Here is a 15,782-nt window from a genome sequence, read left to right on the forward strand (position 1 = left end):
ATGGAATAAGGGGTGAGGAATAGCTGGCCTTCCTCCCACCCCAAGCCTCACTGGAGCCCCTCCAAAACAGGGATGGGGAGGTGTGCAATCCTGCCAAATCCTCCGGGGTCTGGGATCCCACTCTGCCCCCCATGTTTTGCACCTCTGGATTGTCAATTTCCCCCAGACACTTTCATCATCCTCTTGCTCACGGGTGTCCCCTCAATTCCCCCCCCCCCCCACCCCCCCCCCCAATTTTTGGGATGCAAACCCTGCCCTTTACACAGGAAAACCTGGATTTCCACCCCAGAACCTCAGGATAATTCCAGATTTTGGGATTTGGGGTGGGCTGTAAAAATGTGTAAAAAGAACCTTCCCAGAAGTTTTGGGAGGTCTTGGGGGAATTTTGGGGTTCTCCCCCAGGTTGGAGGCTACTTTGTTTTCTCCAATAAAAATGAGCTTGAAAAGATCGAGAAAGGCCCCAGATCCTTCTGCCCTTCTCCCCTCCTCGAAGGGGAACGGGGCAGTTCCCAAAGCCCCCACAGGGGGAATTCCCTGCCCTGACATTAGTCTTCCTCTCTCAGGGCTTCCTTCTTTTTCCTTCTTGAGTATTTCTCTTTCCTCATTCCATCCTTCCTCTTCCTTGTCCCCACTTCCCCCTCTTTCTTCGTCCTCCTTCATTCCTTTATTCCTGCTTTTCCTCCTCCATCTTCCTCCTTACTTCCACCATCTTTTCCTCCTCTCCCCCTTCCTGTTCCACTTCCTTATTTCTTCCTCCTCCCTCCAGCATTCCATCTCTTTCTGCTTCCCTTTCACCTTCCTCCTTCCACCTCATTCTTCCTTTTTCCTCCTTCCCTTTCCTCCTTCCACCTCATTCTTCTTACTTTTTCCTCCTTCCCTTTGCTCCTTCCCTCTGTCCTTCCTCCCATTCTTCCTTCATCTTCCTCCATTTTCCTCTTCCCATCTTCCTCCTCATCCCTAGTTCTTCATCCTCTTCCTCCTCCTTATTCATTGTTCCTCCTTCACTTTCATCCTGATCCTTCCTCCTTTGCTTCCTTCCATCCCTCCTCCTCCGCCCCCGATGATTAACGGTAATTAATTGGGGGCGCGGGCACAGCACTGAGCCCTGGGATGCCCCCCCCCCCCCCCCCATCCCTTCCTCTCTCCCGGCTCTTCCCAACCGCTGGAATGCTGGAACCCGCCTCCCCCACCGCTGGAATGCGGGGCCCCCCCGCGGCGGCTCCGGCCCCACAAAGGGGGGTCTGTCCTGGCCGGGATGTGGGGGGAGGACCCCCGGGACTGGGAGGACCCCAGGGGCCGGGAGAAGGGGACCCTGACAACCCCGACCAGGAGGGGGCCTTGATTCAGGGCCCCCAATCTCCTCTATGCACCCCCAAAGGCTCAAACCCAAATCTTCCTGTGCCCCAAAAAGCCCCTCCCCAATTCCTGAACCCCAGTTCCCTCCCTGCACCCCAACCTCCCCTGCATTATAACCCACACCCGAAATCAGCTCTGCACCCCAAAACCCTCCTGAAACCAGAACACCCTCCTAGCATCCCAATTCCCCCCTGTAACCCAAAACGCCCCCACTTCAACAACCCCTAACCCAATGCCCCCCCCAAACCCCCTTTACCCTAATTCCGCCCCCCAGCCCCCCAATTCCTTCCCTTGAAACGAGCTCCCCGCGGGGGCGTCCCCAGGGAGGGGTTTGGGGTCTCTGTGCTCCTCTGGGGCGCCCATCCCGGGATTTTGAGGGGTCCCTTGAGCCCCTCCAAACCTACATCCCCCGCCCCGAGTTTTGGGGGTCGCAGAGGCTGAAGATCTCTTTTCCCGCCGACTTTGGGAGTCCCCATGGGGTGGGTCCAGCCCCCCCTTTTCCCCCGAGTTTGGGGGTCCCGGGTAAATGGGGGGGGGGGGGGCGGGGGGAGGAGGAGAATGAAGAAGGGGCGGGTGCAGCGCCAGGAAGGTCCGAGGGAGGGTCGGGAAGAATTTTGGGGGATCCTGGAAGGGAGAAAGGGGTGAAACTGAGGCAGTGCCAGCAGGGGGAGGTGTCATCCCGTGTGTCCCCCGTGTGTGTCCCCCTCGTGTCCCCTCTCCTTATCTCCCCTGTGATGGTCCCGCTGTCCCCGCCACGTCCCCCTCCGTGTGTCCCCTGTGTGCATCCCCCGTGTCTCCTCCTCGTCTCCCCTCTGATCCTCCCGGTGTCCCCTCCCCGTGGCCACACGTGTCGTTCCTGTGTCGTCCCCCCCGTGTCCCCCCCGTGTCCGTGTTCCCCCCCCGGCACGGGAAGAGGCTCCGGGCTCGCGGAAACGGCCCCTCCCCGCGCGCCTTCGGCCACGGAGCGGCCGGCGGGACCCACCGGGAGCCCCGAGCCGCCCCCCGGGAGCGCCTGGCACCTCCCGAGGCCCCCGCGGACCCTCCCATGAAGCCCCCCGGGGCCGTGGGGACGCTGCTGCGCGCGCTCGGCCGCCGCGATGGCCCCGACGTGGTAGGACCGCGGGAGATCCCTGTCCCTGTGTGGGTGGGGGTCCCGCGTGGGGTGGGGGCTCCCCGGTGGGACAGGGTGGGGCTGGGTGCCGGGGGGCGAAGCGGCGGGATCCCCTCCGTGCCGCCCCCGCGGGGATCGCCCGCGGTCCGCTCCAAACGCCCCCTCCCCACGCGTGACGCTGGGTGCCCGGGGGGGGGGAAAAAGTCCAGTCTGACCCCCCCACACCCCTCCGCTGCCCCTCCCCACATTTTCCCACGCTCACCCCTCGCCTCCACACTTTCTCTTTTCCCCCATTTTCCCACTTTTTCTCTTTTTTCCCAGGCCCCTCCCCCCCCGTCCCGCGCGCCCCCCGCGCCTCCTCCCGCTGTCCCCCTCCCCCCGCACACACTCCCACGCCCCTCCCCCTCCGTGGGAACGGCGGGGTCGTCCCAGGGGGGGCCATTTCCTGGGCTTGTCCCTGCCCCGCTTCCTGCGGGACTCGATGTCCGTGGCCGGGGGCCAGAGGGGCGGGGGGTGACACGGGGGGGACACGCGGGACGACACGGGGGGGGACACGGGGAGGGAAACGAAGGGACACTGGGGGACATGAAGGGACATGGGGGACATGAGCGACACGAGGGTACACGGGGAGACACGGGAGAGAGAGCGGAGTTGACATGGGAGTGACGAGCAATCACGGGAGGGACGAGCGGAGGGGGTCGGGGGGACACGGGGGACACGGGGGCGTTACTTGGGGGACACCGGGGTGGCACTGGGGGTGACATTTGGGACACGAGAGGGTCACAGCGGGGGCATGGGAGGAATAGGGAGGTGACGCAGGGACGACATGAGAGGACACGACATGAGTGGGAGCCGAGAGGGCATACAGGGCACACAGGAGAGGATGGGGGAGGGACACGGAGGAACTCTGGGTGACAAGAGGGGGACACATGTGAGGACACGTGTGGCGTCATGGAGGGGACACGGGTGACACAGAGAGGACACGGGATAGTCGGGGGACACAGGGAGAAGTCCGTGAGAAGTCGTGGAGGGAACATGGATGACACAAGGAGGCACATGGGTGACAGCAGGAGGACAAGGGTGTGACACCTGGAGACTCGTGACGGGCCCAGAGGAGGACGTGGGGTTTTACAGGGGGGCGGCACGAGAGGACACGGAGGTGACACGATGGGAATTGGGTGAAACAGGAGTCGATCCACGGAGGGGTCCCCGAGGGGACCCGGGGAGGACCCGAGGGGTTCACAAAAGAGACACAGAGGGTGACACGGGGGGGACACGGGAGGATATTCGGTGACACTCCCCGTGTCTCTCCAGCAGCGGCCTCCCCAACCCGCCCCCCACGCGTTCCGCGAGAGGAGCCTGCGCCGGGGGGCGCCCTGTGGGGGCTGCGGAACCCCCCTGGGACCCCACGGGCTCGTGTGCAGAGGTGACACTCCCGGGACACCCCCGGGACACACTGTGGGGCTGGATGGGGGAATGGCGGGAGGGCGGCTACCAGGGGCAGTGGGATCGGGACTGGAAGGTTACTGGGGCCAGTGGAGGGGTACTGGGCAGTTACTGGGGGCGCTGGGAGGTTACTGGGAGCATTGGAAGGTTCCTTGGGTGGTTATTGGGCGCCCTGAGAGTTTACTGGAGTGTTTACTGGAGGCAGTGAGGTGTCTGGGGATTTACTGGGGATACTGGGAGGTTACGGGGGGGCAGCGGGAGGATATCGGGGGGACCCTGGGGGGTCCTGATGTCATCGTTGTCCTCCCCAGTTTGCAAAGTCGCCGCCCACAAGAAATGTGAGAGCAAGGTATGACGGGGGCGTCACCCAAGGGCGGGGGTCCCATTTGGGGCTGGGGTCCCATTTCAGATGACCCCCGTGTCCTCCTCCAGGTGACGTCACCGTGCCAACCTCTGCCCCCGCCTGAGCTGGTGAGTGGGGCGGGGGGGACCCGCGATGTCCCCAAACCTGCCGGGCAGGACCCGAGACGCCTCAAACCCCCCTCGAGATCCCCAGACCCCTCGGGCACGGTCCGAAACCCCCAAAGCACCCCCGGGCAGGACCCTCTGAACTGCCCTCGGGACCCCCAAACTCCCCGGGCAGGGTCAGGGACCCCAAGGAAGGGGTGAAACCCCCCCAAGACCCCCCGAGCAGGAGACGGGATTCCCCCTCGGGAGCCCCAAACACTCTTGTCAGGATCCAGCACCCTCGATATTCTCCGTGGGCCCTGAACCCCCCAAATCCCCCTCGGGACCCCCAAACCCTCCCAGGCAGGACCCTGTCCCCTCCCCGGTGGCCGGGCCCCTCCAGACCCCGCTGTGCCCCTCCAGAGGCGGAACACGGCCCCGGTGCGGCGCAGCGAGCGCGTGGTGAGACCCCCGAAACCCCTGGAACCCCCCCAAACCCCCTCGACTCCCTGACGACCCCGTGACCCCTAACCTCCCCCCGGTATCCCCAAACCCTCCTGACCCCCCCCCGACCCCCCCTCCCCAGGCCCCTGACAACCCTGTCACTCTGAGGTGTTTTGGGGACCCCTCTGACACCCCCCCTTAGCCCCACCCTTACCCTTCCCTGACCCTTCTTGACCCGCCCCCGACCCCCTCCCGACCCTCCTCAGGTTTTGGGGAATCTCCCTGACCCCCCCTTGACCCCACGCCCCTGTATGGGGACACCCCCAGTCTCCTCGACTCCCCCTTGACTCCCTCGGTCCCGCCCTGTTTTGGGGTCCCCCCGCCCCCCCTCCTTTGCTCCCCCTGTCTTGGCCAACCCAAAGGCACTTGACGCCCTCCCTGCCCCGTGTTTGGGAACACCCCTTAACTCCCCCCATGTTTTGGGTGCCCCCCGACCCCCTTTTCCTCCCCTCGTTTTTGGGTCCCCCCGGGACCCTCCAGGGCTCCTCGCTCGACAGCGCCCCCCAGCGGAGCACCCTGCCCAGGTACGGGGGGTTGGGGCTGCGAGGGGCTGTCACCGGGATTGGGGAGAGGGGGGGAATTTAGGGGAGATCCCAAGAGGTTTTGGGGTGCCGGGGCGTTTGGGGGAAGCTTGGGGTGTTCTTGGGTGGGGTTAGGGTGCTGAGAGAGTCCCGGAGGGTCAAATTCCCTCCAGGGGGTTCTGGGGATATCGCCCCCCGGTTCTGAGCCCCTCCTGTCCGCCAGGACTCCTCGCGCCCCCAGCCCCGAGGCCTCTCCCTTCCCCCCCCTGGACCTGACGTTCGTGACCGAGCGGATCCTGAGCGTGGGGGTCCCGGGGGGCGGCGAGGAGGGTCCCGGGGGGCACCTGCGGCACCTGGCCAAGCTCCTGGGAGCGCGGCACGGCCCCAACTACACGGTGAGGGCAACTGGGGCAACTGAAGTGGGTCTGGGGTGGGGCACTGGGGGTCTGCTGGGAGCGCTGGGGGTCTGCTGGGTCGAGAGGGGCTGCGGGGACACGGGGAGCCCCGGGGAGGGGGGACAAGACACGAGGGATCCGGCGTGGCCGGGGGGTTGGGATTTCGGGGGTTCCAGGGGTGGGCTCAGGGGGCCTGGGGCAGGTTCGAGATCACCCCGGTGGGTCCGGGCTCCCCCCGACCCTCTCCGTGTCCCCCCAGATCTTCAACCTGTCCGAGAAGCGCCGCGACCTCACGCGCCTGAACCCGAAAGTGAGGGGGGTCCGGGAGGATCTCGGGGAGTATGAGGGTCCCCCTGGGGGGTTTGGGTCTCGCTGGGGTTGGGGGGTGTCCTGGGGTGTGCGGGGGTTCCTGGGGGAGTCTTTGGAGGGTTGGGCGTTGTCTCGGGGGGTGCTGGGGAGGTCCTGGGGGGAAGGGGCGGGTTGGAGGTCCCAGGGGCATCCCGGGAGGTTTGGGGGTGTCCCGGTGGGTTTGGGGTCCCCCCGCAGTGTCCGGGCTGCCGGCTCTGACGGCTCCCCGCAGGTGCTGGATTTCGGGTGGCCGGAGCTCCTGGCCCCCCCGCTGGAGCTGCTCTGCTCCGTCTGCAAAGCGCTCGAGGGGTGTCTGGGGGGGCACCCCCGCAACGTGGCCGTGCTGCTCTGCAAGGTGGGAGCCGGGGGGCTCTGGGGGCCTCTCAGGGGGCTTTCCCCGAGGTTGGGGAGCTGGGGACAATGGGGAAGGGGCTGGGGGGGGCAATTGGGCGGGAACTGGCTGGTACTGGGGGTACTGGGGGCGAGGAGGGCACCGGCGGTTCCTGGGGTGCGCTCAGGGTTGGGGGGCAGCGGTGGGACTGCGGGGCACGGGGGTGGCAGTGGGGGTGACAGCGGCAGGAACCGCGGGGTCCTGGGGGCTGGGGGGGGGGGGGGCACTGGCTGGTACTGGGGAGTACTGGGGGGTCCTGAGAGTCCTCACCCGTCCCCCCACCCCCCAGGGCAGCAAGGCCCCTGTCGGGGTGGTCGTGGGGGCGTTTCTGCACTACAGCGACGTGTGGGGCAGGTGAGGGGGTGCTGGGGGTCTTTGGGGCATCGGGGGGGGGGTTAAGGGGGGAACTTGGAGGGCTTATGGGGGTTATTGGGGGGCTGGTGGGGGTTTCCAGGAGGTTATGGAGGGTTGGGGGCAGAGTGGGGGTCCAAAGGAGGGTTCTCGGGTTCAGGGGTGGCCCGGGGGGAGCTATGGGCAGGCTGAGGGAGCTCATGAGGAGGTTAAAGGGGGGTCGTGGCGAGGGGTTGGGGCTGTGGAGAAAATATGCGGGTCTTGGGAAGAGTCTTACGGGTCCCAGGAAGATCGCCAGGACTTTGGGGGTCCCCTGATCCCCCTTTTACCTCCGCCCAGCCCCGAGCAGGCGCTGAACGCGCTGAGTATGAAGAGGTTCTGCGAGGAGAAATTGGGAGGGGTCCTACAGCCCTCCCAGCGCAGGTGGGGCCGGGGCTCTGGGGTTACGGGGGCTGCGCCATGGCGGGACTGGGGGAGTCGGGCTGGTTTGGGGGTGATATGGGGGAATGGGTTCCGGGGGGGTTTTGGGGGTGTTTTGGGGTATTACTTCCGGTGATTTTGGGGTGGCTTTGGAGTGATTTTTTTGACGTGCTTTTGGGATGGGTTTTAAGGGGTTCTAGGGTGTGGTTTAGGGTGCTTTTGGGGGTGCTTTTGAGGTGATTCTTAGGAGTGGTTTTGAGGTGATTCTTGTTGTGGTTTCAGTTGGTGTTTGGGGTCGTTTTGAGGGGATTTTTGGCGTCGTTTTGGTGTGGTTTTGGGATCCCACTCGTGCCCTCTCCCCCAGGTACACAGAGGATTTCGGGGCACTGCTCTCGGGGCGACTCCGCCTTAACAGCTCCCCCCAGTTCCTGCACTACGTCCTGCTGCCCCCCCTGCCTGCCTACGACCCCCCCGACGGTCAGTTTGGGCTGGAGGGGGACCCCGGTTAGCCCTTAGGGCCCCCCAGTGATCCCCCCGTGTCCCCGCGCAGGTTGCCGCCCCTTCCTCAAGATTTACCAATCGCTGCAGCTCGTCTACACCTCGGGGGTCTAGTGAGTGACATCCCCCACCCCAAATCCGACCTCCCCTGCCCCTCGTGACGTGCCGGAGTCTCCTAAACCTCATTCCCACCCTGCTGTGCCTGTTGGGGGCGTCCCGGCGCCTCCCCCAAACCTCACATCCCCCACTGTGCCCACCGAGGGGTCTCTGGACGCCCCCAGCGCTCACAACGCCGCCCACCAAACCGGCCCCCAAACACCACCCGACCCGAGCCTTCGGAGGGCTCCCCCCAACTTCACCCCCATCTTCCCCAAGTGCTTTATGGGTGGTGGAGTTTCAGGGGTACCCCTAATCCTGACACCCCCCCAAAACCTGAACCTCCCCCAAAGGCGCCCCCTTCTTCCCCCAGCAGCCCCCCGGCCTCGCAGTCCCTCTGCGTCACCCTGGAACCGGCGCTGCTGCTCAAGGGAGACGTGATGGTGAGGGGGGCTCCGAGGACGAGGTGGGGAGGCCGCGGGATGCTCAGAGGGTGTGGGGCGGGGCCGGGGTGACCCCCGCTAACCTTTGTGGATGTGGCTCCCCAACTCACCTGTCCGTGCCCCTTCCTCACCTGTGCCCCCCCGCCCAGGTGCGCTGTTACCACCGGCGGCGGGGGGGGGCGCGAGGCGGTTTTTGGGGTTCAGTTCCACACGGGGACCCTGCGCGGGCCCCGCCTGAGGCTGCGCCGGGACGAGCTGGACGTGGCGTGGCAAGGTGGGGGCGCGGAGGGCGCGAGGGGCTGGGAGGGTCAGAGGGAGCTGGAGCGGACTGCGGAGTTTGGGAGGCTGTGGAATTTGGGGGGACACGGGAGGACACGGAGAATGTGGCGGTGCTTATGGGCCTCGGGGGTTCGGGGTCCTGGAGTGACTCGAAGGGCGCCAGGAGGGGGGACACGGGGAAATTTGGGTTCACAGATAACGGGGTCGCCCCCACTTCCCACAGAAGAGAACAAGGAGGGCAGACCTGGGGGAATTGGGTGTGCAGGAGGCGGATGAGGGTCGGGAATGGGGCGACTGGGGGGCGCGGGGGGATTTGGGCTTGCAGGTTATGGGGACGCCTCCACGCCCCTCCAAACCTTCCGTGCTGCCCCTCTCCAGACCAGCGCTTCCCCCCGGACGCCACCGTCGAGTTCATCTTCTCTTCAGTCCCCGAGAGGGTCGAAGGTGGGTTTTGTGGGGCGGAGTCCCGCGGGGATACCCCGCCAGAGCCCCCCTCACTGCCCCCCTCCTGCCCCCCACCCGCAGGCTGGGTCCCGCCCCGCGGCCCCCCCCGCCTCCCCCATCGATTACGGGGTGCGAGACCCCGCGGTTCGGCGGGACTCCTACGAGGGGCACTGGGACAGCCCCGAGGGTAAGAGGGAGGCGCGGGACAGATTTGGGTCCCCAAGGCACGGGGGAGAAGAGGGACCCCATGGCTTGGGGTTTGCGGGATGCTGGAGGGTGTTGGTGTGGAGTGTCAGGGGTGGCTGGGGGGATTTGAGGGGCCGGGGGGACTGGGGGTGTTCGGGGGTTTCGGGGGGGCCCACGATACAGGAGGGCTGGGATTTGGGGGAGGCCCGGGGGATCCCCACCTTCAAAGGGGGAGTCGAAGGCCTGGAGAAAATGCAGGGAACTGGGGGTGCACGGGGGGCTTTGGGGGACAATATGGGCGCACAGGAAGGGTCCCCATGGTGTGAAGGGGATGGGGGAGGAGACAGGGGGTCCCAGGGTGTTCTGGGGGGGGGGGGGGTCCCGTGGAGTTTTGGGGGTGCAGGGGGGTTGTTGACCGCCCTTTTGCCCCTCAGAGCCCTCCCACACTTGGGGTCCCCTGGACGGCAGCCCCTACGCCCGCGTGCACAAGAAGGGGGGTCCCTCCCCCCCCAGGGGGGACTCTGACTCCCCGCCCCCACCCGGAGCACCCCACGGCCGCCCCCCACCCCCCACGGCCGCCGAGCGCCGGGAGCTGGAGCAGCTGCTGGGGGGGTTCGGGGTGCGGGGGGGCCGCGAGACCCCCAGCCCTGGGGAGGAGCCCCCTGACACCTCCGAACCACTCGGGACTTCCACAGCCTATGGGACCCATGAACCCTGGACCCCAGCCCCCTACAGGAATCCCACATCCTACGGGACCCCCGTATCCCATGGAACCCAAATATCCCACAGCACCCCCACATTCCATGAGGCCCCTCTATCCCACGGGACACCGATATCCTATGGGACCCCAATATCTCATAAGACCTCCCCCTCCCACGGGGCCCCCCCATTCCATGGGACTCCTGCTCCCCACAGCCCCCCGACGTCCTGCGGGACCTTATCACCCCACAGCTTCCCCACATCCTATGGGGCCCCCAAATCCCAGGGGTCTCCCACACCCTATGACACTCCAAAACCCTATGGGACCCTGGTGCCCCACGTGACCCTGACACCCCATGGCCCCCCAGCATCCCAGGGGTCCCCAACTTCCTACAGGACCCCGGCACACCATGGCCCCCCAGTATCCCCTGGGACTCCCACATCCCACGTAGTCACAGCACCCTATGAGACCCCAATAACCCACAGGACCCAAATATCCCGCGAGTCCCCAACATTCCACGGGACCCCAATATCCCAGGACACCCTGGTGCCCAATAGCACCCCAATATCCCAAGGGACCTTAACATTCCAGGGGTCGCCGATACCCTACAGCCCCGCAGCATCCCATGGGACCCCAACATCCCTGGAGACACCGACTCCGTATGGAACCCCAACGTCCCAGGGGTCCCCATCACCCTATGGGACCCCAAAATCCTATGGGACCCCATCATCTCATGGATCCCCAACATCCCAGGGCCCCCACACTCCCCACAGCCTCCCGCTAGCCCAGAAGTCCCCAGCATCCTATAGCCCCCCGATATCCCACGGGACCCCAATAATCCATGAGACCCTGACACCCTATGGGACCCTGACATCCCAGGAGACTCCAGCCCACCACAGCTCTCCGACATCCTACGGCCCCCCAAAACCCCATGGCACCCCAGTATCCCCTGGGGTCCCAATCTCCCACATCACCCCGATATCCGAGGGACTGGGAGCCCCCCACAGCTCCCCAGTAGCCCACGGGACCCCTTCACTCCACAGCCCCCCAGCGTCCCATGGGATCCCAATATCTCACAGCCCCCCCGCGTCTCACAGCCTCCCAGTACCCCAGAGCCCCGCTGGCCCTTGGGCCCCTCCCAGCTCCTGGGCCCTCCCGTGCCCCCCTCTGTGCCGCCGAGCCAGCCTGGCCTCCCCGCAGGACTCCCCAAAACGGGGGGTGCAGCGCTCGCTGTCCGAGGGGTTTCCCCCGTGGGGGGGCTACGGGCGCCCAGTGGCCGGGGGGTACCTGCTTTTGGGGGGACTCCCGCCCCTCTGCCCCTGCCAGGACTGCCAGGGCTGGGGGGGCGTCTCCCCACTCCCCACCCGCCCAGTGTATGGCGGACATGGCTGGGGGGGCCCCCCCGCGCCCCCTCCGGAGCCCCCGAATTGCCCTCACTGCGGCCGCCCCGGGCTGGGGCTGGAGCGGGGACCCTCGCCCGGAAAAGGGGGCTACGATCCCCCAGCCGTGGGGGAGCCCCAGGAGCCGACAGGTAAAGATGAGGGGCAAAGCAGGGGCTCGAAGGGGTTAATGGGGGTTCGGGCGTGGGGGTACTAGGGATTTGGAGGAGTCTAAAAGGGCTATGGGGGCTTCTTAGGGGGTGTTATGGGGCATGAAAAGGGCGATTGGGGGGTCCTGGGGGATCTCTTGGAGGTAAAAATATTCGTGGTGCGGGTCTGGAGGGGTGTTGGGGAGATTGAGGGGCGTCTAAAGGGGCTGGGAGGTGCTTCTGGGGAGGGTTCGTGGCCACAAAGGGGCTGGGGGGCACCTTGGGGGAGCTGGGACATAAACGGAGGGAAATTTGGGGGGGCATTTGGCAGGGTTAAAGGGGTAATTGGGGGATCCGGGGCGTGCTGGGGAGCGGCAGAGGGCAAAGGAGCCGCTGGAGGGAGGTTTTTGGAGGCCCCCCCAGAGGGTCATTTTGGGGGGTCTCACTCCACTCTCTGTGCCCTCGTAGGGAGGCGCAGCCCCATTGAGGGGACCCCCTGGCCAGCCCCCCTCCGTGCGCCCCCCGAGTCTCCCCGTGCCCCCTCCCCCGGCAGCGGCACCCCCGCGTCCCCCGCGGCTCCGCAGCCGCCCCTGCCCGAGAAGCGGCATCCGCCGGCCCCAGGGGGCCCCCGGGACCCCTCCTCACCCCAGCGCAGCCCGGGGGGGGCCCAGGGACAGCCCTCGGCGGGGGCGGCGCCGGGCGGGACCCCCCCAGGGGGCACCTTCGTGCAGGACACGACCAAGTTCTGGTACAAACCGGGGCTGTCCCGGGAGGAAGGTACGGGGGGGGGCGGGGGGAACGGGGCGCTGGGGACCCCCGGGTGCTTGGGGGGCGGGGGGTACCATGGGCGCCGGAAACTCCCGGGGGGTTTGGAAGGGATCAGTTGGGGGGGTCTTGGGGATTATTAGGGGGCATTGAGGGGCTGTGGGGGTGTTTGAGGGAGATCGGGGGAGCATTGGGGGGGTCTGGGGGGGGTCACTGAGGGGGCGGTCAGTGGGAGCTCTGGGGGGGTCAGTGCTGGGGTCTGGGGGGGATAACGGGGGGAGGGGTCGGGGGGAGATCCATGGGGGGATTCGTGGGCGAGGTCTGTGGGTGGCTTGGAGGGTTAAACGAGGGAGTCGGCGGGGTCCCCCCGTGTGTCCCCTCGTCCCCGTGTGACCCCCGCGTGCCCCCCCAGCCGTGTCCCTGCTCAAGGCGGCCCCTCCCGGCTCCTTCCTCGTCCGCCGCAGCAGCAGCTTTCCGGGGGCATTCGGGCTCGCACTCAGGGTGGGGGTCCCGCCCCCCCGCGCCACCCCCAGAGCGGGTATGGACCCCTGGAACCCCATAACCCCCCACCCCCGGCTCCACAGACACCCCCCGGTACGCCCCAAATTCACCTCTGCCCCGTGGAATATTTGGGGGCCGTGGTGGTTCTCGGGCATCTCCCAGGGCTCTGACACCCCCAACAGCCCGGGGACCCCTGAAAATCACCCCAAATTCCCCACCAGCAGCCCCCAAATCCACCCATAGACCTTCCCCCACGCAGTACTGGGAGGTCGTGGGGGGTTGTCCATAGTGGGGAGGGTCCTGGGGGTCTGGACACCCCCAACACCCCGTGAACCCTCCCAGGTCCCCCCCACGGACACCCCCCCAAATGCCCCATAGAAAACACTGGGGCGTCAGGGGGTGCTGTGGGGGGTCTCGGGGGTGCCCCAGACGTCTGACGCCACCCTGGTCCCTCAGGGGACCCTCAGGAGCAGCTGGTCCGGCACTTCCTGATCGAGACGGGCCCGCGGGGGGTCAAAATCCGGGGGTGCCCCGAGGAGCCTTATTTTGGTGAGGGGAGAACAGTGGAGGGATCTGGGGGGAATCTGTGAGGGTCTGGGAGAGGAGGGACTATGGGGGTCAGGGGGATCTCGGGGGAACTTGGGGGGACCGAGGTGGGCCGGGGGGTGTTGGGGTCAGGGGGAATCTCTGGGGGCTTCGGGGAGTCACTGAGGGTTTTGGGGTGCCCTGACCCCTCTTCTCCCCAGGGAGCCTCCCGGCGCTGGTGCTGCAGCACTCCATCACCCCCATCTCGCTACCCTGCACCCTCCGCATCCCCCACGCAGGTGGGCATCCTAGAAACTGAGACAACACCCCAAAACTGTGTGGACACCCCAAACCGCCCACGTGACACCCCAAAACCCCCATGGGGATCCCCTCAAACTGCGGGTACACCACCTCAGCATCTCCCCAGGACACACCAAAACCCCCTTGGAGAACCTCCAAACCATGGGACACCCCCAAAACCCCGCGGGGACACCCCAGAACCCCCCAAGGAACCCTCCCAACTTGCCAAGGAGCCCCCGAAATCCACAAATGAACACCTCAAAAACCAAGGGAGCACCCCAAAGCCCCCGTGGGGACACCCCGTAACACCCACTGGAACACCCAAAAAAGCACGAGGATACCCCAAAATCGCCGGTCCTCCCCCAATAGCACAGAAGCCCCCAAAACCGCGGGAATCCCCAAAAATTGCGGGCACCCTCCCAAATGGCGGGGACTCCCCCCAAAAAGAAGACGGGACCCACCAGAGATTCCTCCAGTCCCCCAAATCCTCCCAGAGTACCCCCGGTTTTCCCCCAAACTCTTTGGCCCCCCACCCCGAATTTTCCCTGCCAGGGGGCTCTGGATGGTCTTTGCTGGAGCACCGGGGGGGTCCCGGCCGCTCCCCCACCCTGTGCCCTCCTCCCCAGAGCTGCAGGAGGAGCCCCCGGACCCCCCCGGACCCCCCAATGTCAGCACGGCCGGAGCCCTCCTGAGGCAGGGGGCAGGTGGGACTGGGGGGACTGGGCAAAGCGCGGGGGGAAATGGGGGCACTAGAGGGGGCTGGGGGCACTGGGGGGGCACTGGGATGGGGGGTTGCTGGGGCCATGCAGGCACTGGAATTGGGTCACTGTGCGGGGCTGGCATCGGGACTGGAGAGCTGTGGGGGCTGGGCCCGGTTTTGGGGGGCTGGGCCCGGTTTTGGGGTAACTTCCTCCCCACTGCCCCCCAGCCTGCTCTGTGCTGTTCCTGGGCTCGGTGGGAACCGAGGCCCTGACTGGGCCCCAGGCCGTGGCCAAGGCCGTGGGGTCGCTCCTGGAGGGGGCTCCAAGCGCGGGGGGCTCCCCCCGGCCCCCCCCCAGCCCCGTACACTTCAAGGTGTCAGCACAGGGGATCACCCTGACGGACCGGCAGCGCAAGTGAGGGACCCCCAAACCCCCCAAACTGAGACCCCTCTAACCCCCCAGTAACCCCAAAGCCCCGACCCTCCCCAAACCACCCAACCCCCCCCGCTCCCAGACCTCTCCAAACCGGGATCCCCTCGAACACCGACCCCCCCAAACTACCAAACCCCCCCCAAAACCACTGACTCCCCCAAACCTCCCAAGTCCCCAAACACCGACACCTCAAACCCTCTTGAGCGCCCCAAAACCCCCATCCCCTGAACCACCAACGCCACTAACCCCCTAATCCTCCCACCACTGATCCCCCAAACCCCCTGACACACCCCAAAACTAACCCTGACCTCCCCCCAAACAAACCCCTCGGCACCCACCGACCCCGGCCCCCCGTGCTGCCCCCCACCCCCGCCAAAGCCCCCTCACCGGTGCCTGCCGCCCCCAGACTCTTTTTCCGCCGACACTACCCTGTGAGCAGCGTCACCCACTGCAGCACCGACCCCCAGGAGCGCAGGTGAGGTGGGGGGCGCACGGGGGGGCAGAGGGGGGACCCCTCCCAGACTTCCCAACGCCTTTAACCCCCCCAGGTGGGCGAACCCGGACGGGACCACGGCCAGGTACGTGGAGAGACCCCCAGAAGGGGAACCCCCAGAAAGCGGGAGGGGCACAGACCTGACTCTAGCCTCGCCCCCCGCCCGCCCCCAGGATTTTCGGGTTCGTGGCGAAGCAGGCGGGGGCACCGGGGGGCGGCAACGCGTGTCACGTGTTCGCGGAGCTGGACCCCGAGCAGCCGGCGGGGGCCATCGTCACCTTCGTCACCAAGGTCCTGCTGGGGACGCGGCACTGAGACACACCAGGACCCTCCCCGGGACCCCAAAAACCATCTGGGGTCTCCCAAAGCCCTCCGAGGCAGGGAGGGCTCAGGGGTACCCTCAAAACCCAGTGGGACTCCTCCCCATCTTCACCAAGGTCCTGCTGGGGACACAACATTGAGGGACCCCCAGAACCCCCTGGGACCACCAAAAACATCTGGGGATGCCCAAAACCCCCTGGAGTCCCCAGTGCCAAGGAGGGGACAGGGGGTCACACATAACCAACCTGCCCCCCGCCATCATCACCTTCATCACCAAGGT

The 15,782-nt window shown here is 66.5% G+C and overlaps 1 protein-coding gene across 1 annotated transcript; it reads left to right on the plus strand.

Annotated features, from left to right (window-relative positions):
* The first annotated feature begins 2,294 nt into the window (after window positions 1-2,294).
* On the plus strand, window positions 2,295-15,602 carry TNS2 (tensin 2). Its single transcript, XM_066337427.1, is given in 29 exon segments — window positions 2,295-2,467; window positions 3,782-3,893; window positions 4,225-4,262; window positions 4,346-4,384; window positions 4,784-4,822; window positions 5,345-5,388; window positions 5,609-5,780; window positions 6,040-6,090; window positions 6,361-6,483; window positions 6,809-6,873; window positions 7,210-7,293; window positions 7,655-7,767; window positions 7,841-7,901; window positions 8,258-8,327; window positions 8,477-8,494; window positions 8,496-8,601; window positions 8,985-9,050; window positions 9,132-9,237; window positions 9,543-9,556; window positions 9,671-11,467; window positions 11,933-12,241; window positions 12,642-12,767; window positions 13,187-13,279; window positions 13,477-13,554; window positions 14,182-14,259; window positions 14,484-14,670; window positions 15,095-15,163; window positions 15,237-15,266; window positions 15,355-15,602. Coding segments are annotated over 29 exon segments (4,296 nt in total). The 5' UTR covers window positions 2,295-2,401; the 3' UTR covers window positions 15,497-15,602.
* The last annotated feature ends 180 nt before the right edge of the window (window positions 15,603-15,782 follow it).

Source organism: Sylvia atricapilla, chromosome 29, assembly GCF_009819655.1.
Source record: "Sylvia atricapilla isolate bSylAtr1 chromosome 29, bSylAtr1.pri, whole genome shotgun sequence".
Lineage (NCBI taxonomy): Eukaryota > Metazoa > Chordata > Aves > Passeriformes > Sylviidae > Sylvia > Sylvia atricapilla.